At 37.2% G+C, this 23,487-nt stretch overlaps 1 protein-coding gene across 2 annotated transcripts in view; it reads right to left on the bottom strand.

Annotated features, from left to right (window-relative positions):
• Nucleotides 1-485: 485 nt before the first annotated feature.
• The window catches only part of slc9a7 (solute carrier family 9, subfamily A (NHE7, cation proton antiporter 7), member 7), a 45,330-nt gene continuing 22,328 nt past the window's right edge, over nt 486-23,487 (bottom strand). The window contains exons 13-17 of one of the 2 annotated variants that reach the window (XM_015391505.1): nt 17,667-17,729; nt 14,528-14,591; nt 9,821-9,903; nt 8,268-8,373; nt 486-3,691 (exon numbers count right to left, since the gene is read on the bottom strand). In XM_015391505.1, coding sequence (XP_015246991.1) covers nt 3,428-3,691; nt 8,268-8,373; nt 9,821-9,903; nt 14,528-14,591; nt 17,667-17,729 — 580 coding nt within the window. In that variant the 3' untranslated portion in view covers nt 486-3,427. The remainder of the gene's footprint in view (nt 3,692-8,267; nt 8,374-9,820; nt 9,904-14,527; nt 14,592-17,666; nt 17,730-23,487) is intronic. The other variant, XM_015391506.1, reaches the window with a different exon arrangement.

Below are 23,487 nucleotides of genomic sequence, written 5' to 3'. Positions count from 1 at the left end.
CCCCCCCATCACATGAGGTCTAATCCTAATCTGAATGTTGGTGGATGAGAAACCTAAACCTAAGGTGCGGTGATCTAATAAGACCTCATTAAACTTACTTCCAGTGTGTTCTTAATGCATTGATTGTAAAAATGGCGGCACACTCCAGTATGGTACTCTTGATCTTTTCTGCAGGTTTGAAAAATCTCTACATGTGACATGAAAACTTATGGAAAGCACTGTACACACTGCAACACACACTAGTTCCTATAGTACCCATCAGGTGCAGGTTTAACAGATTGTTTTCAAAGTTATAACTCACCACTACAGCTACCAAAAATATCATGCAACATGTAATTTATATGGTCATTTTCTGAGCCGAAGATGAGCAACATGGTGTCACTGTGGTGCATCTTATTATACATTTCAGAGGTAGGTGGAGCAAACTGCTCGGTGCCCCAGATATTCTGGATTGTTATTAATATGATGACATGCAGACTGTGGCACACACAGCCAGGGTACCAGCTGCTACCGGATACAACAGGTGCACATATTGACAATTTGTCTACATCTCGTATTTCTCAGGTGTAGATAGAATTTAAATCTAACCCACAGGACAAATGATAACAAATGAGGGGGTATGGAAAGGTAGAGTGTTTAACGAGTGTCCTCTGCTGGTCTTCATGGTTTTAGTCGTCTGTGTGACGTCTGTCTATCGAGTCCTCCATGTCTGTGGGAGAAAGCACTACATCTGTCATTTGATGTAACTTCCTGTTCTGTTAATAAAACAGACTCTTCAACAACAACAAAAAAGACATTTTCAACAAGGAAGCCAAATCTGTGTCGTCTGATTTCTTTTTCTGGATTTAGATTTATTTTTTTTGAAGTAAATTATTTTCCCCCACATTTTTTTCCAGAGACAGTGTATGCATTAGAAGTGTTTTATGATTAACAGGTGATTATTACAAATTTCACATACAGGCTTTTACAGTCACAAAAAAAAAAAAGAAGCAAAAGAACAGACTGAACTGAATTATTCTGCTTCATAACACTTCTCCTTCCAGCTGTGTTTAAATGGCCTGCTCTGTATACAGCCTGGCAACAGCTTACCCTACTAGATTCATTTCCTCCTGGATGTCTCTGGGGAGCCATAAAACTTGCTGGAGATTCCTCCTCCTGTAAAAAGCCTCAGATTCAACTTCTAACAGTCATGCCTTTCACGCCTGTCTCCATGCATTCATGCATAAAAGCAGCAGCTATTTTGTGTTGTCAGGTGGATTTTAAGGGCTCCACCGGGCTGCTTTGTGAATATAAAACAGGAAGCGGCTCAGTTATCACGGGTGAAGGTAGGAGTAGAAACTCGAAATCTTCCTCCAGCTCCAATGCTGGGTGTAAAGTGCCAAGAGTGCATAAACACAAACTATTGGTCACATTTTCTTTTTTCCCAGGGCAATTTTGAGTTTGAAACTCAATCAAATCTTCAGACGAAAAATATGCAACATTTTTTCTTTTTCTCTTGCTGGTAGTAAATATGCATAAGAGGAAGCCTTTGATCACTAAAGCACAACAGATATAGTAGTAATATTGTTTAGAAGAGTATAAATGAGATAAAATAATAACAGCGGGAAACTGAACTGAGCAATAAAATCTATTCACTGCAAATTAAGATTAAATTAGACCAATGATTTAAATCCTGGCTGATGAGAGAGAGCCATTGTGCTTAATTTAAATGTAATCTAATTTTGAATTATACTGTCATTCATTTGAGAAATAAGCTTATTTCATTGTAAAACACTGGCCATGAAAGAATATTTGTTTCCATTTAAAGCAACATCTCTCTGGAAAGTCTCCAATATCATAAAAATATTAATTCTAAATTCACTGTCTGTAACTTAGCAATTTAAAATGTCAGGATTTGTAAACAATATATATACACAAGAGGGTTTATCCTTCCATTATCTCCCTCCATTTTTTCCTTTTATTAATGTGTGTACAGCGTGGGAAAAAAATCCCTTGTATTTTTTTATTTAAGAAAATAAAAATGAGGAATATGCCCAAACTAAAAGTTGTATAATTTAAAGTCTTTATAAATAAGTGTTCTGTTTTAGTTTAAGCTGTTTATGTGTCATATTTATGATATATATTCATTTTAAGAGATGATGTAAACCAAGTTAAACCAGCACTAAATTTTCCTTTTGTTTTTCTCCAAAACAATTTTACGTTTTGTCAAATCTTCACAACTTTTCTGAAAAGCCTTCCTTACTTTATGATTTTCCTTACATCTGAAACAAACTAATCAGAAGTTAATTATTGAGTTTTACAGATGCAATATAAGCTAACCATGCTAAGTCTTCCCTGCTCCTGGATTTTAGGCTAAAATATTCTTAAAAAAGAAAAGTTTGATTTGAGAATTTTTGTAATTTAACAACAGATTTTTGGTCTTAAAGTAAAAAAAAAAACCCAACAAAAAAAAAACAAGCTAATCTACTAAAGTTAATGACTTGATTTTATCTTAGAACATCAACATATCCACTATATAAAGATTGCATACTTTGTCCTGCATATTTTAGGATTAATAGTTGCTTTGAAAATTCAAATGATCAACAGACAATGCTGGAATGAAATGCTACACTAGCCAGCTCTTTACTTCACCATCTAAGCTGGCGTTTAAGTTAAAGTGCAAATCCTCATGCCCTTTTTAATTCGCTAATGCAATTTTAAGATGTCAGATGTTCCTTCTTGTGTCATGAGATACAGTTGAACACAGAACATGATCCAGGTGGACGGGAAGAGAAGATATTCACCTACTGTCTATAACCATGTGTTATTGGGCTTTATGAACAGTTCAACCAAAAGGAAACAAACTCCACCACTGCTGTTATTTACATGCTTGTATTCTTAAACTATGCAGAGTTGGAACGTGTTCAGGTAGACATTTACCTCCAGAAATTTTTGTCAAAGTCACTTTTGGTGGTTTGGCAATGCTGACGGGTGATATGTCTCCTAACGTGATCAGACATGTCTTCCCCCTCTGCTCAACCACTAACTGTTATCTGTTTGAACATACAGATTGTTTTGCGTGGTTTTACATCATTTCCTTTCCCGGCGAGAAAACTTTTTGTCCTTTTCTGCAAAAAAATGAGTCTGAAGAAGCCTAAAGATTCCCCCCTTCTACCCCCACAGGAGTATTGTGTCTTCTTTGGAATAAACTCCTTATCTAATGAGGATGAAATGCTCCTGGAGCTCTGCTCCCCGGCTTTGAGGAAGCTACAGGTCATGATGAACCCTTCCTTCCTGTCAGCTCCCATATCTTTGATCCATCTTATCTCTGAAGGGATGAGCAATCTGCCTGCACCGGAGTGGAGACAGCTGATGGCAGGATTCTCTTTCGACTAGAGAGGGTGGAAGTTCAGGCAGGGCGAGTGGGAGGGAAGGCAGGCGAGGAGGGTCAGACATGCTCCTCCATGGGGAAAACCAGGCGCGTGCCTCGGCTCAGCAGCTCCTGCTCGCGGGAGTCCAGCTCTCGCTCCAGGGCCTCCTCTGACGTGCTGCCGCTCCTTTTTCCATTGGCACTCCAGCCCGGCCCCCCGGCGGCATCCGTCCTGCTGGCGGACGCCCCGTTGGCTGTGATGGACGTGTCCCCAAACGTGAAGGTCAGATCTGCGTCGTTGTGGACGAAGTCATTGTCGGGGTCCCTTAGCTGCTCCTGGTTCTGAAATCACAACCCAGATTTAAACATCAGAGAGACATACCACAGTCTGCATAAGAACTGTGAACAGATGCAGACTTCTACAATGTAAGTACTCATGAGAAATGAAAGAGGGACTGTCGTCAGTGCTGCAGCAACCAGTGAGGTAAGACCCAAAAAACAGGAAACCACAGTCTGCTTTGAGGTACACGAATGCTCAATCTATGAGGCCCAGACTTGAGTCGAGTCATAAACACACAACGAGAAAGAAAACACATGTTGCATGCTGATTAAATAACAAGCAGCCCCAACTCTGACCGAATAGCTGGAATTCAATAGCCAACCCATTTCCACTGGGAGGGAGGGGAGCCCATGCCAGGTCAATGAAAGGATTATTCAGCTCACTGGATACAACTAAAATATTACATAACAAGACATGTCTGGGAAAAATATATTTGAAGGGGAAACAAGATACTTCCATACTTCCATGAATGAATCCATTCAAATCTATTGTGCTCTTTAATAGTTTTAACAAAGGCCACTTAATTTCAAAAGGGATACACATCCCAGAGCATGCACGGCTGTTCTGCTGCAGCGATCACGTGAGCATAAAGCGCATTAACATCTGGCTGAAAACAGGCCTGAAACAAATGCTCACTTTAGTCCCATTTCAGTAGTTAATGTCAACGAAATGGCTTAAGCTTTTAGAACAGGAAATTGTAGATTTTGTGACCCAGTTTTAAAGAAGAAAGTCTTTAGTTGTGTTAAAGCACGGGTGTCACATTGGTGGGGGTGTTAAAAAGCAGGCTGATGGATTTTCAATGCACCCCCCACCCCCACAGTGAGCTTTTATTTTCTACTTCTAAGAATAAAACAAATTTAAAAGAAAGTGTAAGCCTTCCAGCTGTAGAAGCATTATGAGTCGCAGCAGTTTTCTAATGCCTGAATTAGCTTCAGTTAAGAGGAATTCCATAACATCATTAACTAAAGAGGAACATGGAGATAAACTTGATCTAATCCTGTTTCTTCCCTCATGGTGGGACAGAGCTCTGAGAAGCTCTGATTATACAGCCAGGCTCCTAAATTCCTGGGGAACCTGTAAGGCTGCAGCTTCCAAACTGTAGGAGGAAAACGTTTTTTACCCGCTCCATTTAAGACCCAAACAAAAATTCAGGACAATGCATCTTTATATGCAGAAATCCAATTTGGAATCATGAATAATCCCCTTATATTTGGCATTTTACTTAGAATAAAAAGGAGACATAGCAAGAGGGAAATCAGCATGACTAAAGCTTCAATGGGAATTTTTGTATTTTAAATGTCAGTGAATACTGGGCATTATTGAGCTGGAGCTGAAAGCATCTTTTGTGCCAATAAAATGTAGTCCTCCGTCTTAAATTCAGCTGAAGGCCGTAGTTCTTTGTGCGTTTACTGGCAGAATATTTGGACAATACTCTCCAGAGAGGGAAGGAAAAAAAGGACATTTTTAGTATGCAGGTTCACAGACAGCCTTCATCAGGCTCAGCTATGAAGACACTTTGCTACATCAGTTTGACCGTTATTCAAAGCCTAGCAATTCAGCTACAATACAATTATTAATAGAAGAAATTCACATTTAAACACCCAATAAAAAAAAATTACAACAGAAATAAAGGTCCCTTATTGACCTTTATCGTAAGGCTTATCGCAGGTTTTATCTGATAATCTTCTTCTTGTTTTTACTCTTATACAGCACTCTGAAGTAATATATGCAGTTTTACCTTAATATGTCACACTTGAAGTCAGTCACCAGACAAAGGTAAGAGAATTTAAATAGTTTCAGTTTTCATTTGATTATTTTTGATCATTATGTAATTAATCCAGGCAACAACAACAACAAAAAGATTTATCATAATTTCTTTTCTTGTTTTATAATTAAAGGAAGCAGAGTTGTTTCTAAAAACCTACATCTCATAAATAGAAATCCTTTCGTTTAGCACCTTACTGATAGCATGAAGTAGGTTAAAAAAATGTTTAAAAAAAACAGCATAAGTCTAAAATAAATTTAGGAACAGATCTATGAAGGAAAGTTGTGAACATTAACTAAAAAAGGGTAAACGTGTCACTTTTAAACTCAAGATCAACAACTATAGCATGACAATGACCTCAATGATCCTTAAAACCTTTGGAAAAATATACTACACTGCAAAAACTGATCTAACAATGAGTTCAAATTGATCAAAATAACATTTTTTTGCTTAATTTAGACAGGTAGATACAATGATCTGCCAGTGGAATAAAAACGTTTGCCCTTAAGATCATCAGATATTATGCAAAAAAAGATATTTTATTTCAAATATAAATCGATTGACTGATTTTCCAGGCCGCTTAACATAAGAGAAAATACACTAATTTCTTTCAAAAATTGAATTGCTTATATCTAAAATGTTGCTGTGTTTGGATGACAACCAAAATTCAGAAGGTTTTAAAAGGTGTGAATCCAGTTAAATCTGATGTAAAACTAATACAGCCTTGGAGCAAATGATCACCTTGTCTGCTTTGTTTCTTCTGGATGCAGACAACTCAATATGCAGCAATAGAGCTGATTCCTTCCTGCTATCATTTCAACTCTCCACCCCCATGTAAGGGTACTAAACATCTCTCCTGGACAGCCAAGCAAACAATGTCCCCTAGCGACCCTCCTTTCAGAGGCACAGACCAGTATCGGGTATTGCCGGCTAACAAAGAACCTAAAATGACTCCCTAATGATTCCTGAGGGGCGGACCCGTTTTTTTCTGGTTCAATTTGCATGTTTTCTAAACCAAAACAAGTTTTTGGGCTGCTATATAAACCTTCGAACTCAATGCTAATTCTTACATTTTGAATTGGAAAAAGCTTCCCAAATGGGAGGCGAAACTTCTTAAAACTTGGAAACCAAGATCAGGGGTTTGCTTCTTTTAATTATTTTGGAATCACTATGACCTGGACGACTGAGAAACGTCACCAGCAGACCGACAACTCAATACTTCTGCTTATGGCTGAAAATCCGAAAGTGAAATATCAAAATACCTCCAAAGGAGCTTGTGTAATATTTACAGAGAAGTCAAGCAAAATTTCTCCAAAGTGATGCAAAAGGCTCATTGTTAGTTATTAGAAAGTTTTTTTTTTTTTTTTTGCCACTAGTTGTTAGATTTAGTCATGTAACTGTTCACTTTAACTAAGGGAAGGGAAATTTCATTCTTTCTGTCGAAAGTGTGAAAAATAACATGCAGACACCTTCAAACATCCAAGTTATTTCTTTTTTTCTTTTTAGTTTTTCCAAGAGGTATAAGGATTTTCTTGTCTGGTCATCTTCAGCTTGAAGGAGCATAAATTTTCAACCATTTAGATATAAAAAATAAAATAATTAAAAGCAGCTCTTTATCCCAAATGATTTTATTCGTTAGATCATTTAGATGTGATTGTACAGGAAGATTACTCCTGTAGTGAATTTATTGATTTCTTAGGGGTTCTATACCATCTCAATACTGTCTTGCACTCCTAGTTTGAAGTAAGGATAGAATTATATTATAAATTATCTTTTTGTTAATTTTTGTGCCGTTAAAGCTGTGCTAATGTGAGTATTGGTTTCATATCTTCCAACTGCCACAAACTCAAATATTAAACTTACCAAGGTTAAAAATTGATGCTTCTACAATGAAGATTATTTAAAACACAGTTTTAGAATCATTCTACATTTATTTTATTCTTTTGAAAACACAAAAGGGAAATCTTCAACATTTTCAAAAAGAGGAAGTCTAGACTCTTAAGACTCAGATCTTGAACTGGGAAGCATTTTATGTACATCTTCAAATAAAAACAGCAGTGTATTTAGTTTCCTTTTCTATTAATTTGCAATAAAAATATAGAAACAAAGGGTTCAAGGCAATTAAAACCCAGGATGATCCTACTGTAAGTTAAGTTCCCTGAAGAAAATTCAATGTAAGGAGGTCTATTTATATTGTAGGAACACCATTCGGAGAGAAGATATTGATTTGACAAGTTTATCTGTGGCTTTAAGAAATAATTTCATGACAGATGACACTAAAATAGAGGTAAAATGTACCCAGGAAACTTTATGCACACAAATGACATCCAGAGCCACTTTTGGCACCGAAACTGCTGACTGTGCTAAAGCTATCCTTCCTTAAATCAGTCACAGACTGGAGTGTGTTTATCACCGAGTGTTACTGTTGCTTCCCGTTTACTTTAAGCAAACATTCATTTTATTATACTGGTGTAAGAAGCAGAAGAGAAGTTGTTTATTTATGTCAGGAGTAATCAACATTCCCCATTTTAATTTTATGACTCACAACAACAAAACTTTTGGGGAAGTTACAACCATGTCAAATATGGTATCTATTTTTAAAATAATAAGCAAAAGCATTTGCTAGCCTTACAGTGAACATGATCTGCAAATTGGATATTCATTCGCACATTAGTATAGGAACAAAATAGCTAAATAGGGCCTCTTTAAGTATAAATATGGAACAAATGTCCAAATTTTTATGAAATAATTTTGTTTTGGAGCATAGATCTTTTATCACAATAAAAACATAACTATATATTTTAAATACTTACTTCATATGCACGAGGACTGGTCAGGCAGCTGGCCAGTGGCCCACAGTAGCTGGGCAGAGTGGAGGTAAGAGGTGGGCCGCTGTGTGTCAAAATGGGCTTAAGGTAACTGGGAAATTATTAAGGAGAATGAAACACAACATTTACAAGCCATTTATAAAAATGCACACAAGAAACATCATGAAAACATCGATAAAGCTTCAACCTAAACTGGGAAAAAACAAGATTTAGGGAGAATTTAAACAGAATGTCACCTGAAACAGTTGGAAAAGCAAAATTACAAATATTTCACAGTGTATGTCCTGGTAGTTATTTATGTTATACATATACACAAAAAATGATATTCTGATTTTGAAGAAGTACGAAAGAAGGAATCTGACATTTTTTCAGCCTTTTGCTTATAACCAGTCAAGTTGGCCTCTGGGGAACAGAGGCGTAGCCAGAAAAGTTTTATAAGGGGGGCCAGGGTATATCCAATGTAAACTGAGGGGAGGCCGAAAGTTGATAGGTGCCAGAACCTCAGGTTCAATCTACAACAGGAAAATTAATGGGCACATCATCCATATTTTCTAAATAAAGACAAACTATACTTTCCTACAACCATTGCTAACAAATAGATTAATAAATATCTACACATCTGTGCTTTCTAGATAAAAGGTATAGTGGATACAATTCTTTAAGGTTTGAGTTCTGGGGACAGCATATTTTCCATTGTCGTTACTTAACTACTTTTATCAATAATCATTCTGCATAAAATTCATATTTACAAGTACCAATATCTACATACATTGATTATTGAATATGTTTTATTACAATATTATCTATAGTAGGTAATAATTATCTATATTACTTAGCAATTTTACTGAAGACTCTTCCACTTGAGAGTATCACTGCTGCTACCATCTATATTGGAGGGAAATAATAGTAGGGGTGGCCAATGATTGGCTAAGGCTGGCCATGGCCACCCCTGGACCCCCTCCATCTAGCTCCACCCCTGCTGGGGAAGCCAAGTACTGCGTTTGAATCTTCCTGTGATTATGGACACTGGAAGCAGCTGGTCCCATGCATCATTCTCTTCTATTTAGTCCAGTGGTCAGTTGCAGAGGAGCAACAACATGGTGTGTCAGATAAGTGGGTCAGAGCTGCAAAATGAGCCAAATCCACCTTTACTTTGGCCTCAAAAAAGCATGCAACACCAGGAGATTTTTCTTTCCCTTGTTATAAACAACAGCCTCCCTGCTAAAAGGCAGGAACACAATCAACCACCTGGGGAGACAATTGTTTTACAGGGATGGGAAGGGTGGAGGAAATGGGAAGATGAGTAAATAAACGCAATACCTCGAGCTTGTTGTTGGAGGCGACCGGGAGTGAAGAACAAACATTTCATAAAATGGCGTTGATTCATTGAATCCAGGATAAACCGGTTCACATAGAAAATGAGGACCGGACGATCATCCTGACAGGCTGTGGGGTTTGCCAATAGATCATACAGATATTTTTACCTTGTGATTGAATCACAAATGATTCACACCGTGGCTGAACACAAAAAAGGATACTTGTGATCGAACGTATACCAGAGCCTGAAGAGCCAAGCACTCTCCTGTTTGGTTTTGCTTTGGCCGTCTTCCTGGGGGCCATCCTGGGGAAGCACATGGTCGAAAACATAATTACACTTTGAGTCAATTAGCTTTGTTGCTACAGTTAATGCAGTCAGACAACAGCAGCAGTTTTCTGCTTGCAACACTAACTGATCTGATGCAAATCAGTTTAATCTACTCAGGCCTTTTGACCTGTTTCAATGACACGCAGCAAGCATCAGATATTTATGATGGAAAAAATGTATGGAAAACATTCCTACCATAACAACCAACAATAAATCTCTGCACAGGAAACCGAAAATTTAGAGGAAATACACAAATTGCAGTGCCAACGGATGAACAAGATTTCTTTATCTTGAATGTAAAATGTTCAATTTGGCTGTAATTACTGCTCTAAGTTGGTTGCTCTGTCAGCTAAAGGCATGTTTTAGAATCTCTATACTCCAGTTAGCGATTAATCAATTACTAGATTAATTGACAAGTATTTCAATAATCGATTAATCATGACTAATCTGATTAATTGTTTTACCCCTAATGTTAACGCCTCTATTTTGCTTCTTTGACCCTCAAACGAATGCTAAACATGTTTCTTTGGGGAAAAAAAAAGTAATATTCTGCTTAAAGAGGTCATAGCTTTCTGGGGTGAACTATGTGGTATTTAAAGTCAAGGTTATGCTCCCTCTGCTTTTTCTCATAGTAGCTTCGCCTCATCTGTTTCTTTTTGGCTGTGACTCCATCCTAGAGATAAATATCAGCTGTGCTGCTGCCATCAACACCTTTGTTTATAGATGTTGGAGATCAGCCTGTTTTACAGTGTAGTCCTGTTTCTCTGACTGTGACTGCCTGAATGTGCTCTATTCATCCTCTGGCATGGGAGCTGGCTCAGAGCTCGTCTGCCTGGCTGTGTGTTTCCTGCATGGGGCCGACTTTTACAGTTGCCTGTTGAATCTCTGCTTCTGTCTCCTTAAACCCCAGTCGGCTTCAGCACACTAAGCCTGGTTCTGCCAGAGGTTTCTTCCTGTTAAAAGCAAGTTTTTCCTCTCCACTGTCACTACAAGCATGCTTAGCGTGAGGGATTGTATTTGAGTCAATGAAATCAACTGATTTTCCTTAGATAGAAAACTTTGAATCAATTTGACTGTATGATCTGGTTGAAGTGTGTATTGATCTGTTAAAGTGCCTTGAGATGACATGTGTTGTGAATTGGCGCTATAGAAATAAACTGAATTGAATTGAATTAAAGTAAGTTACGTGCATTGAAAAGTTCACCTCCACACTGGTGTCACAATCTGTCGATTCTCTTAGCTTCTTCCAATAGTTCATCATGGTGTCTGGCAGTCTAGTTAAGAGACATGCAAACAACCATGTGTGCAACAGAAGTTTAAAATATCAGGCCAAGTGATCCAGCCTCCAGTTTTAATGCTAATGTAACCCTTGATAGTGCCTTTAGACGTGGATAGGCGTCACCATGGGTCCCCTGAATGATCTCTAGCTGTACAGCAGTAACTTAGTATGCCCTGCATTTTGGGACACTTTGATCCAACAGATTGGGAAGTTGATGCTTCTTCTAATAAACAATTTCTCCATAAAGGAGCTTTGGGCTCAGCATGACCAATTTTAAAATGATTCTCACCACTGCAGCACAAAGACATCCCACACGTATAGTTTTGCTCATATGGACATCACGATCTGGCCCCCCGATACGGAAATCTTTAGACTTGCCAATTTTTTTTTAAATCTATTTTTATATATATCATATCATGTTTGAAAAGAACTTGTTTACCTACTGCATGTTGCATGTTTCTAAGCCAAAACAAGGCTTTGCTTTGGTCAACTACAGTATATAAAGCCTTGAACTCAACACTATTTCTGACATTTTGAATTGAAAAAGCTTCCTGGATGGGAAGCAAAACGCCTTCAAACTTGGAAACAAAGTCCAGTCGATTTTTATTTTTATTTTTTTTACTTTTTTTGGAATGACTATGACCTGGATGACGGAGAATCTTCACCAGAATATTTACCTCCTGCCTAAATTGTCCCACCCATTAGTGGACCTGTTATTCCCTCTCTATGACACATATGTCTGCTTATATTTGATATATAAGATCATAATGGTTGATCTAATGACTGAAATTGCAAAATGATATACATTTAACTGTATCACCCTTTGAGTCAATACCCTGACAGGCTGGACCACCGTCAATAGAACAGGTGGACAAGTCCTAAAAGCATATATGAAAACACATCTACCACACCCATTCTAATGTTTTCTTTAGTTAGGTCCAGCCATGGGAGGAGCGCAAGGACTGAACTACACACAAAGAACAAAAGACACTGTAAAGACCAAATCTCAGGATTCATATTTTTAACCTTTTTCCATGACAGCTTCCAGGAAGGGGAAGCTTCACAGTTGGGACGTGACAGAGCTACCAAACTCTGCTGCAGAGCAGTTCCCTTTCTCTTTTATTCGGTAGCATCGGGAAGAAAACAATCATGTGTACGTCTTTGATCTTTCCGGCCGTGCCAGAAACATGGGATCCACAATAAAAATATTCTTCTGTTTGAGTAACCTGTGACCGTAAATAAGAATAGTCACTTTAACCTTCCTGTTTGAGCTCCTGCAGGAAGGAAACTGCAAGAATGATAGATTTACCAAGAAGAGATTGCGTCTCAGATATCAGGGCCAGTCCAATCCTCCATGGGGCCCCAAGCAAAATTTGACTTTGAGCCCATCTATTTCAGTCAATAATATCTATTGCTGCAATGATCAGATCATTCACACATGTACAATAAACTTGTTGCAGCTCTGGCTGTGCTGTAAACAGTCTCCCGTTTGTATGCATCATCTAGTGCTACTAAAACTAATAAAACAAACTAGAATGCATTTTTTTTTTTTTACAGGTTAAGTTTCACGTGGTTTAAATGTTTTGGTTTCAACTGCATCAGAAAGGTACATAAAAAAAACCTCTGTTACAAGAACAACATATAAAACAAACTTTGTTAAATAAAAAATAATGTTCCCCACACTCAAACATATATTAATCGAACAATAAAATATTACTCATGCTCTTAAGTAAAACATTACCTGAAATTGAAGTACACTGGGAAAAAAAATCAAAATCTAGATACGTTTTTTTTCTTAAAATAAGTGCATTTGTTCTTTGATTGAGGAGGTAAAAGAGACATTTTGCCAATGGAACAAGACAATTTACACTTTAAATAAGAAAAGACAATTGTAATGTCTTATTTCAAGTACATATTATCTAATTATCTTATTTTAAGAGTAAAAATACTAATTCCATTGGCAAAATATCTAATTTAACTACTCAAATTAAGGATAAATACACTTAATATAAGAAATTTCTACTCATTTGTTTTCCCAATGTAGAAAGTTACATGAAACCAGGTAGAAAAAGGAGTTTAAGGCTGAATGATTTGCGTGTAAAACTATGTAAAATATGCAACAATATGCAAAAGCTCCATTTGAAAACAAACTAGCTTTACCCACATATTTGACCTTTTTATGTTACTCTGTTCTTCCTCAATACTACAATTCTAAACATGTACTTCCCTACTTTAGTTTTTGCAAAGTCACTGATAACAGTGTAAGAGATCTGATAGCCTGATATTCTGATTATTTAAATTTGGAATAGCTCTGCAGATGCAACAGTCACAGGGAAGGAGTGCAGGCCATGCTCAGACCTATGCAAAGATTTGGGTCAGACTCTACTTTCATTTTGAGAGACGTAAGAGAGAAAATAAGGTTATCTGTCTGGAAGGTTTTCCATTCCAAAAACCAGTGCACCTTTTCACTAACAGATTTTTCCTCAAAGATAAGTTTGTCTCAGAGAATTTTATACTGGTCCTTCTTTATTCTTTTCTGCCCCTCAACTAATTAAGTAATGATTTCTACATGAATAAATACACATTGATGTAACTTCATTTACCTTTTCTGTGACCCTTCTGGATCCTGAGCACACTGGAAAGCAGTTAAACTCTCTCATTGGTCAGAATGCCACGCTTAACAAAATGACCAATGAGGGAGCTCGTTATATCTGAGGAGCAACTGTGATTGGTCAAACTGGTTTCCAGTGCGCTTAGGGACCAGAAGGGTCACAGAAAAGGTAAATGGAGAGAGTAAAGTAAAAATAAAATGCAATTTCAAAAAGGATTTGAAAATGGAAGTCAAAAAGAGAAAATGGAATTACTCTCTTAAACCATTTGAATTCAGAAAGCTTCCTGGAGGGGAGGCGAAACGTCTTCAAATCTTGGAAACAAAGTTTTTTTTTTTTTACTTTTATGGAACCCTCTTAAATGTGTGATTAGGAAATGTATTTATAATTACATTTATAAATTTTGGCTTTTAAATCTCCATTTAGAAACAGGATTTGAAAACACCTATATTTAATAAGGGATTAATAAATACAATTACAATTAACCTTTAATAATTCAATTCAAAATTTGCAATTAGAAAATGCTTTTCAGTTTGTATTTCAAATGGCCTGATTTAAAAGCAAACCTACTGTTGGACACTTTTCAGCAATGTTCACTTTGTTTTAATGATGCATAATTTCCTAGTGCTCAGGTTTGCTAACTTTGAACAAAATTAAAGAAAAACTGGAACCGTTTCATAGAGTCCTAAATGAATCTGAGTGAGTTTCTTACCCCCTGGAGGACTTGGAAGCTATCTCCAGAGGGCTGGACGTCTTGATCTGGATCCACACCGACTCTGTTACACAAGACAAAAATGGGATAATAGATGTTTTTAAACTCATCAGAAATAATTACAAGAGATACCTCTGTTCAAACACACTGAAGTGCTGAATTCCTCAACCCTGTTGCCCAAGCGACAGACCAGCATCGATGTTTAACCCTTTACCAAGTTAAAGACAAACCAACATAGAAATTACACAGGGTAAGTACAACACGGGCATTGATTGCAGCTAACGTCCAGTTAATATTTGCTTGATGTGAAAAAAAATATATAAATTATTAACCCCAGAACCAAGCCATATTTTAACTTTTGCAGAAAATCTCCCAGTCACCATTGGCCCCAAAGAGAGAGGGGTCAGTTTCTAAACAAAAGCAACAAATTACACATTACAGGAAGTGTTTCTCCAGCACAGACCAAGTATTAGAGCTTAAATACACACTTTTCTTTACCATATTAACATATTTAGGTCATTATTGTCTTAAGCATCAATGTTAGTTGTTGTAGGGATGGTTAATAAACCAAAAAAAAAAGACCACTATGACACACCATAGTTGCTCGGAAAGGCTGAAGGTAAAAACCCATTTTCTATAAAATCCAGAAGGTTTGGAAGAGTTTGGGGTTTGAAAGTCGTACGAAACTTACTTTTCACCTGGAAAAAGGATTTTGGATCACTGACCCTGAAGCTTCCGGCATCATCTTTGGTTCAGGAGTGGTTTAACACAAGGTATATGATGGCTGTAACTCAGATCCTGAATCTGTTTGTTTTTGTGGCTCTTAAGGGCTGGTTATACTACAGCAGCAGTGTGTTGCAGGTGTGACGCAGACATTTTTGATTTATGCCCAATTTTGAAGCGTGGTCTGCACTATGTTATTCCACGCCACAATGCTAGAGGGACAATCACGAACTAGCGGTGGGTCTAGATACGGCCGAGGCGGTGAGGAAGTGGAAAAATGCAAGGGGCAAGTTTGTGTGACGGCGCAGGGACATGAGGGTGAAAAAGAGCGGGAATCCAGGTGGAAAAAGGGTCCAAGCGTTTTCGCACACCTCGCTCTTCTAGCTAGTCCATCTTCACGAGTCGTTTTCCACAATAGCGGTCATAAAAACAAAACAAGCCGGCAAGGTACCAAACAGGAAATGCACATACTGTAGAGCGGATGTAGATTTGACCAATCAGAGGCCTCCTGCCTGCGGCGCTGTCTGTGGTCACCTAGAATTTTAGAGAAGTGCAGCAGAGTGTCTGCAGAAGGGGTGGAGGCATATCTACGTTAACTGCAACACACACGCAGACGACCTGGTTTCTGAGTATAAACCAGCCTTTAAAGCTCATACTCAAGCCTCAGTTCCCACTGTGTGAACCCCCCCCCCAAACAATTAAATCTATTTGCCTCATAATCTTTTTTTATTTTAGTCAGTTGCAAGTAAACCTTTTTTTTTTTTTTTTACCAATATTTCCTCCTTCCACTCAACTTTCTATTAATATGCTTGGATACAGCCTCCTGTGAACAGTTTATTTCACCAGGACCAGGGGATTATTATCAATGACTCCTTTATTTTTCATTTAACTGTAAGATTCTATTTCTTAAACTTTCATTAGCTGTAGACCTAATCATCACAATAAAAGCTAAAACATTACAGTATGCACTCAATTTATAAAATATGACGTTTGTTTTTCTTAAGAAACGTATGTTTCAGTTTCTGAAAAGATACTTTTTTTTTTTAATTCTCATATGTTTCCCCTTCCCCTTAAAGTTAAATTACACACGGTTACTTTTTTCTAGTCTTACAAAAATTATCATAAGTTCAGAAAGATATATATATATGTCATATTGTATGTGGTTTGTAGTCAAACTAAGCAAACCCCCAGATAATGCAGATAATGTTATCTGCTTTTACTCTTTGCGAGATAAAGTGGCTTCAAAAACGTCAAACTTTAAGAATATAAATACACAATGCATGCATATTTCTAGTTTTTCTAGCTGCCTATGGATTTTTTTATAATGTTTTGCATCAGCTGTAAGTTATTAAACCCGTGCAGGCTGATTTTTAAGGCAGCCTTTTATTCTAAACTCGCTGTAATCCAGCTGGATGGAGGCCAAGTCTGAGACATGTAACCTGTCATGGATATGCTAATACATTATATCCCCCACAGTAGACAGTCCAACTGGTGTGTGTGGTTATCCTTAAACCCTTCCAAGACTGTCACACAGAGGAAATGTCCTCTCTGGGTAAGCGATTCTTTTCATTCTTTCCACCTCGGCCGATTCAATAGAAGAGGCCAAGTATCCGGGCCGTCTTTTAGGGCTGCTTCTTGTCTCAGCCAGACACATACACACACTGAGGATTTTAGGGGGAGGCTGAAAGGACACCGGGGGGCATGCAAACAACATAGTGATGCAAATGATGCAAGGAAGTGAAGCTGAAAGGATTTGGGAAGAACTTGAAACAGTAAACTGCCCCTAGAAATAAAGTAGGCCACAGCATACTTCACATTTCCCAGGATAAAAAGAAAAAAATTTTTTCAGTATGCACAGAGTGCAAGGGAAACCTCTAAAGACTTTATTACACCCTTTAATCCTAATCCTGAAACATCCACTCCCCTCCCTTTAATCCATCAAATATTCCTTGCAAGCAGTTTAGTTTATGCCTCTAGCATAACCTAAAATATCAAGGAAGGAAAAAAACATGACATAGATATTAAGCTGAATTTTGTTAGAGACAGTGTGCAATTTATTCCAAACTTTTTATTTTTTTATTTACTTTTTTGTTATGTAAGGGGGCACTCAGTTGAGGTTAGAGAGAAAACAGGAACATACTGTTTTTTTGTTTTTTTTTTTCAAAGCACAAAGAGCAGCCTTGACTGAAGTATTACTGCATCATGCTGAGGTATTTAAGCAGCAGCAGCCAGACTGCAGTAGAACACCAAAAGCTTAACGCTAAGGGGGGTTAAAACTTATTTAAAAGCGGCCATTTAACAGACTTTTGTTAAAGATGCTGACATTTCTCCTTCACCAAAATAAGAGTGAGAAACCAGGAGATTTTCCCCACCACCAGTTAGCTTCAGAGAACTGATTCACACTCATATACGGCACCTGGAATACTCCCACTCTCCGTGCAGACAGTGCTCGTCCTCAAATCTTTTGCCGTTCCAAAATCTATCACGTCATAAAACACAGAGCTTGAGAACATTTAAAAGTAATCAATGATGGGAGAGGTTTAACTTGTGTAACATCTAGCCATCTTAAATCAATTCAAAAGAAGTAGCATCAGCGCACATCATGACCCTCAAAACATTTTAATTCAGGGATTAAAGGAGATGTCTGAATTCAAATCTATTTTAAAAATAGCACTCGAGAACAACATAACTATATCAAAAAGTTTAAAAAGTATGTCTCAGACATCATTATAATATAAAACTAGACATTTTTCTACCACTTTGTTTACAAGCTTCAGTTGACTAAGCAGGAAACTAGAATTTAAGAAATGAAAGTTAGAAATGCTGCACAGTCAGCAATATTAGAAGGGCCAAAATATATATATATATATATATATATATATATATATATATATATATATATATATATATATAAAACTTTAACCTATGATAATTTTTAAAATGCTATTCTTTTTTTTACAAATCATGCACAGAAGGATATTCAATTTGTTTCATGCATGTCTGAGTGAATCTCATGAATTTCGCTCCCAGCCCCTCCCTGTCCTGGGAAACAAATGGCCATCACCGTTTTACATAAAGCAGTGATCAACCTCTTGCTCTACGCACTACTAGAGATCTTGAAATTTGCTTAGCCTTTCCAAAGAAGTGGCCTGATACCACGCTGTTGCGTCTCCAGGGCGGCACCCTAACAGCAGAGAAAGGGCGTCACACTTAAGGCAATTGTTTTTAATCCAGGTTTGAAAAAATGGCTCCAGAATATTTTGTAACAAATAAACGCATCATAGTGTAAAAGGCAATATTTGCCAATAGTTGACTTTGGAAGGCTTAAAAAAAAAATACTTGAAAATCATATCTTAAAACGTATATATCTGCTTTGGAGTTTTGTCTTTATGATAAAAGGTACAGAAAATAGCTTCCTGGACCTCTGGAACAGTGAAAGCAGCTTGCATGAAGGAAGCATTTGGAGAGAATTGGAGCTCAGGTATAAATTGCGCATCACTTTGAACGTATCATCCCTGCCATGAAACACAGCGATGGCTGCATCATGCTGTGGGTATGCTTTTCGTCAGAAAAGTCTGGGAAGCTGGTCAGATTTTTTTTTTTTATTTCAATGTGGATTATTTTCTAACTAGAAAATGACCCTAAACATTTAGCGCAAGCTATATTGGAACGGTTAAGGTAATGTATTGTTTGAAACACTGCGGCCAAATTCAAATTTGTTCTAAGACGTTAGAAATGGATGTTCATATACTCCTTGGTCTGATCTGAATAAATGCAATTAAAAGCCACCAGTAGAAAGAATTGATGGATGGGACTAAATACAACTCAGCTTTGCATGTATCGAGATAATCTAACAAACCATTTATCAATTTCTTCCATTTCATGAATATGCAATATTTTGAGTAGTTGTATTTTATAATCCAATTACAATATGTCCTAATTTGTTGGTGTAAAGTAACAGACCATTAAAAAGTAGAGGGGGTGGAAATTATTTGGTTAATCTGTTACACTGAGCATACAGCATTTCTTTTTTAAACCGTATTGACAACAATGTGAGCTGAGTATAATGCATCGTTTTGGGGTTCTGGCCTTATCTGGCGATCTGGCCCTGGGTTTAAACAAATGCTCAGATAAACACACAGAAAAAACCTACTCCTGGCTGGCTTACCAATGAGCATCACTTATATGGCTTATACTAAACAGGTCTGCTTCTTTCATGAACTCAGTTCTTATTTCTCTTTGTTGAATGCTGCGTCAAACCATTTTAAACGCCAAGCCAAGGATAAAGGTTAAACCAATTCAAATGATTTATTCTATCTATAATCAAAATAAATCTATTATAATAAAGAGTTGAAGTAAATTGTGAAAAGATCTACAAATATGTAAAGTATCCTAAAAGTCATAGCTAGGTATAACACATTATAACACATTTCAGCTGCAAAACTATTTAAAGCGCTGTACATCAAAACAGAAAAAAAACATTTCAACTATAGCTAAAACTTTATCAAAACAATTTTATCAAAAATAATACATACACAGAATGCTCAGGTTTTTCAGGAATTACTTTATTGATTTAGCTGAATAAAAATATATCATTGTTTCATAATTCAAGTCCAAATTATATAGATATTTGATTCTGGTTAGGATTCCAACATCAATATGAAAGAAATCTGTACCCATAAAAATAGTAGAACCTGGTAGCTCTATGAAAGAGCTGAGAAATGGACCAAAGACCTCAAATTATATCTCCGATCACCTTTTCCTAGTTCATACACACACACACACACACACACACAAAAAAAAACTATCTAGGGTAGGAAAGGAGCTCCAGACTGCTGGGCTGAATCCAGACAGCCCTCAGACAGCATTAAAAGGCAGGCACTAACATAAATAACACTGGTTAAATTAGGAATGCAGCCTTCTAGAAAATAACTGCAAAATTACACAAATGCAGCAAACAACTGAAGTTTATAAAACCCAAAGTATATTATTTTTTGTACATTAGCATTTGTCACAGAGTCCATGTAAAGAAATAATGTTTTTTTTATTGAACTCCATGAGGTGAACAGTGCCTATATATGCTGTCACACTAAGGATTGTTGACAACCATATAGCACTGAGAAGCAACTAAAAATGTTGGGTTAAATTAGAGGTACAATGCTAAATTAGAATGACCTAGATAGCAACTTGCTTATTCATCCTAGCTCCTTCCTTACTACCAGCATTACTGGTACAGCACTAGTCCTAATGCACTTCCACCTTGGCTAAGTGTCTGTACTGACTTGAGGTATTCAGATTAAAACATGACCTCTTCTCTGTGTTACGTTTCTCAAATTCAGGCCAAAAATAAATAAAAAATGAGGCAATACATAAATGTACTGCAAAAACGTTCTGAAAATGAGCCAAATGTTCTTAAAATAAGTATATTTACCCTTAATATTAGCAGGAAAATAAGATTAAATGCCAATAGAATGAGCATTTTTACCATTAAAATAAGATAATTAGTTATTATGCACTTGAAAGAAGAGACTGCAGTTTTTTTTTTTCTCATTTTAAATGTAAATTGTTGTATTCCATTGGCAAAGTGACTCTCTTATCTGCTCAATTCAAGAAAAAATGCTTTAGATTTACAATTTTTGCAGTGTGTTTAAGATGACTGATGGTATCCTTGAGAAGCTCTTCCCAAATCCTGACCAGGGTACCACTGGACAGTCTAACATGCAACCTGGAAGCATCTGATGGGACTAACAAATGGTTTCTAAAAGATGTTTTATTATTTATTTTAGGTCAGAGCAGCATGGAGTTCCAGATAGGCAAGAACTGCAGGATGAGCAGAGGTTCCACTTAGGTTCTAACAATGGTTCTAATGACTTAGAAATAGAGTAGAATAGAAATGACCCTTTATTGTCCCACAATGGGGAAATTGTGGCGTTACAGCAGCATCTAGACCCCTAATGGCATTCAGAGTGCCATCTTTTATCCTGTATAAGTCTGTGCTGATGGCCCAATCCAGGTCACCCTGTGGAGCCCTGGAAGAACCATCCTGTTCTATCTTACCCAAAGGAACAGATACCACTCCTAAAAATGGGATGGGGACTTCTGTAATTTTTCTGTTCTGTCCTAAAGAAGCTGCAAGTCTCCCGGATCTCCTCCATCCTCTCTGACAAATGTGGAGTTGTACGGTCTGTGCAACCTCTAAATCTTTAAAATGCTTCCTGTTTTTGGTGTCATCTCATTCCTGATCATTTATTTTGCCAACCATTTCTACTAGAGAAGATTAAATCCTTACTCCAGAAGTTTAACCAACTTCATTAAACACTTTGCTTAAAAATAGCCCCATCTAATTTTTTAGGAGTTTAGATCAACAGCGATAATTTCCCTGAAGGTAAAACCAGGAGAAAATCTCAATCACTGTGTTTGCCCCTACTGGGCGCCTTTGCTCTGGGGATATCTTTGGACATCTGGGGCTTTGGGTCCCCTACCGCTCGCCTCGGTGCTCTGGGGGGGCCGGTCTTTGGCTCTCCAAAACCACTATTGAGCATTTTTCCCCTTGGATAAACTTTACATGCACAAGTGCACTCTCACAAACAACTACAGGTGCTTGGTTCCAGGTACTTGGAGTTTCACTTCCATACAGAAAGCCCATATTCTTATCTTCAGCTACCACAGTATACATGTCAGATTAAATAATAATACTTATACTTCAGCGATAGTATCAAGGTGCTACTTTATTGTATCTCTTATATCTGTTGATTGTACTGTTCTTTTTACATCTTTGCAGGTGATGAAGCAGACTAAAAAGGTTTTTATCATTATCTCCCTTTCATCTTTTCTCATTTTTTTCCTGTTTTTCCTTTCCTTTTCTACTTACATTGCAGTGTCCATATAATCTGTAATACTCCCTGCATAATTATAATTAATTTATATTTATATATATTTAATTTATATGCATAAATTGCCATACTGCTACACTTGTGAAAGTAAAATCTATTGGGCTCTTTTTGACATCAAGACAATTATTCTTATTGCCACATTGCCAGACAGGACACTGATAAAAAAAAACAAAAAAACAAAACAAAGAAAATCTCAATCACAGTAAAAAAAAAAAAGCAGTACTATAAATCAAAAGAGAAAAGAGAATATTTTGGGATAAATCTATGAGAGCCCTTTTCCTGATTCAATATAACCAACAAAGTCTCCTGTTTTTATGACCACTGTTTTGCCAAACAAAGTCATAAGCAGGCATTCATCTGAAGCCAAACACCAGCAGCGTTTCTTTATTTACAGACAACACAGCAGCAATCCTACCTCACATTTCAGTCATCACCCAAGTGCCCAATGAACCCAAAAGTGTCACAGAACAATCTGCCACAACTTTCACATCATCATTCACAAACAGAAGCGGTAATTTATGTGGATGTCAGGTTGTCGTTATTGTAACAGTCCAGCTATTTTGTGTAAAACTGTGCAAGAAGTTACATAAGATTAGATTAAAAAAAAAATACAAAGGGCCGCAGCTGATATCTGCATGCTGTAAGGCACATGCCCCAGAATCCACAGCACAGAGTCATGCAGTGCACTAAAATCTCTGCCAAACAATAGCTCCAGTCCGAGGAGGCTTTACTTATATTAAACAGAGCCTGCTCTCACAGGCCGCTTCTGCCGGGAATTAGATAATCCGCTTTATGGTGATAAATAAAAGCTCTCAGTCCATGAGGGGCAGACAACAAATAGAAGTTAGGCCCAGCCTCAACCCAGATAACAAAACCAAATCAAATTATTGTAGCAGAATGAAGCACAGACTCCGTGGTGCCAGTCAAATTATAAAAAAATATATTGTTTTCAGGTTCTAGTGACTGTGGTGAATGTAAAGACAAACCCTAAAGAGAGAAATGTCCTAGCAGCTCAGTGAAGAGGAGCTGAGAAAGAGGCAGAGAACTCTGGCTCCCTCTCCTGGCAATCAGAGATATAATCACTTACAAACTAAACAAGCGTTGCCATCATAGATGTGAACAAAAAGCTTAACTTGTTAAATAGTGAAAGACATCTTCATTTCGAGTTTGAGGGGTTTTGGCATGCCTCCTGCGTATGGATTCAACAGATACAACAATGACTGGACCAAACTGAATGAAAACTCGTTAACAAAACAGCAACAAATGCTTAAATGTTAAAACAGATTCTGCAGCTGACTAGTAACATTAAAGCTACAGTGTGTAATTTTCAGCGACATCTAACGT

The sequence above is a fragment of the Cyprinodon variegatus genome, unplaced genomic scaffold (genome assembly GCF_000732505.1).
Source record: "Cyprinodon variegatus isolate N-32 unplaced genomic scaffold, C_variegatus-1.0 Scaffold544, whole genome shotgun sequence".
NCBI classification, from domain to species: Eukaryota; Metazoa; Chordata; class Actinopteri; order Cyprinodontiformes; family Cyprinodontidae; genus Cyprinodon; species Cyprinodon variegatus.
Note: the sequence above shows the minus strand (reverse complement) of the source record. Positions and strands in the feature narration are given on the sequence as shown.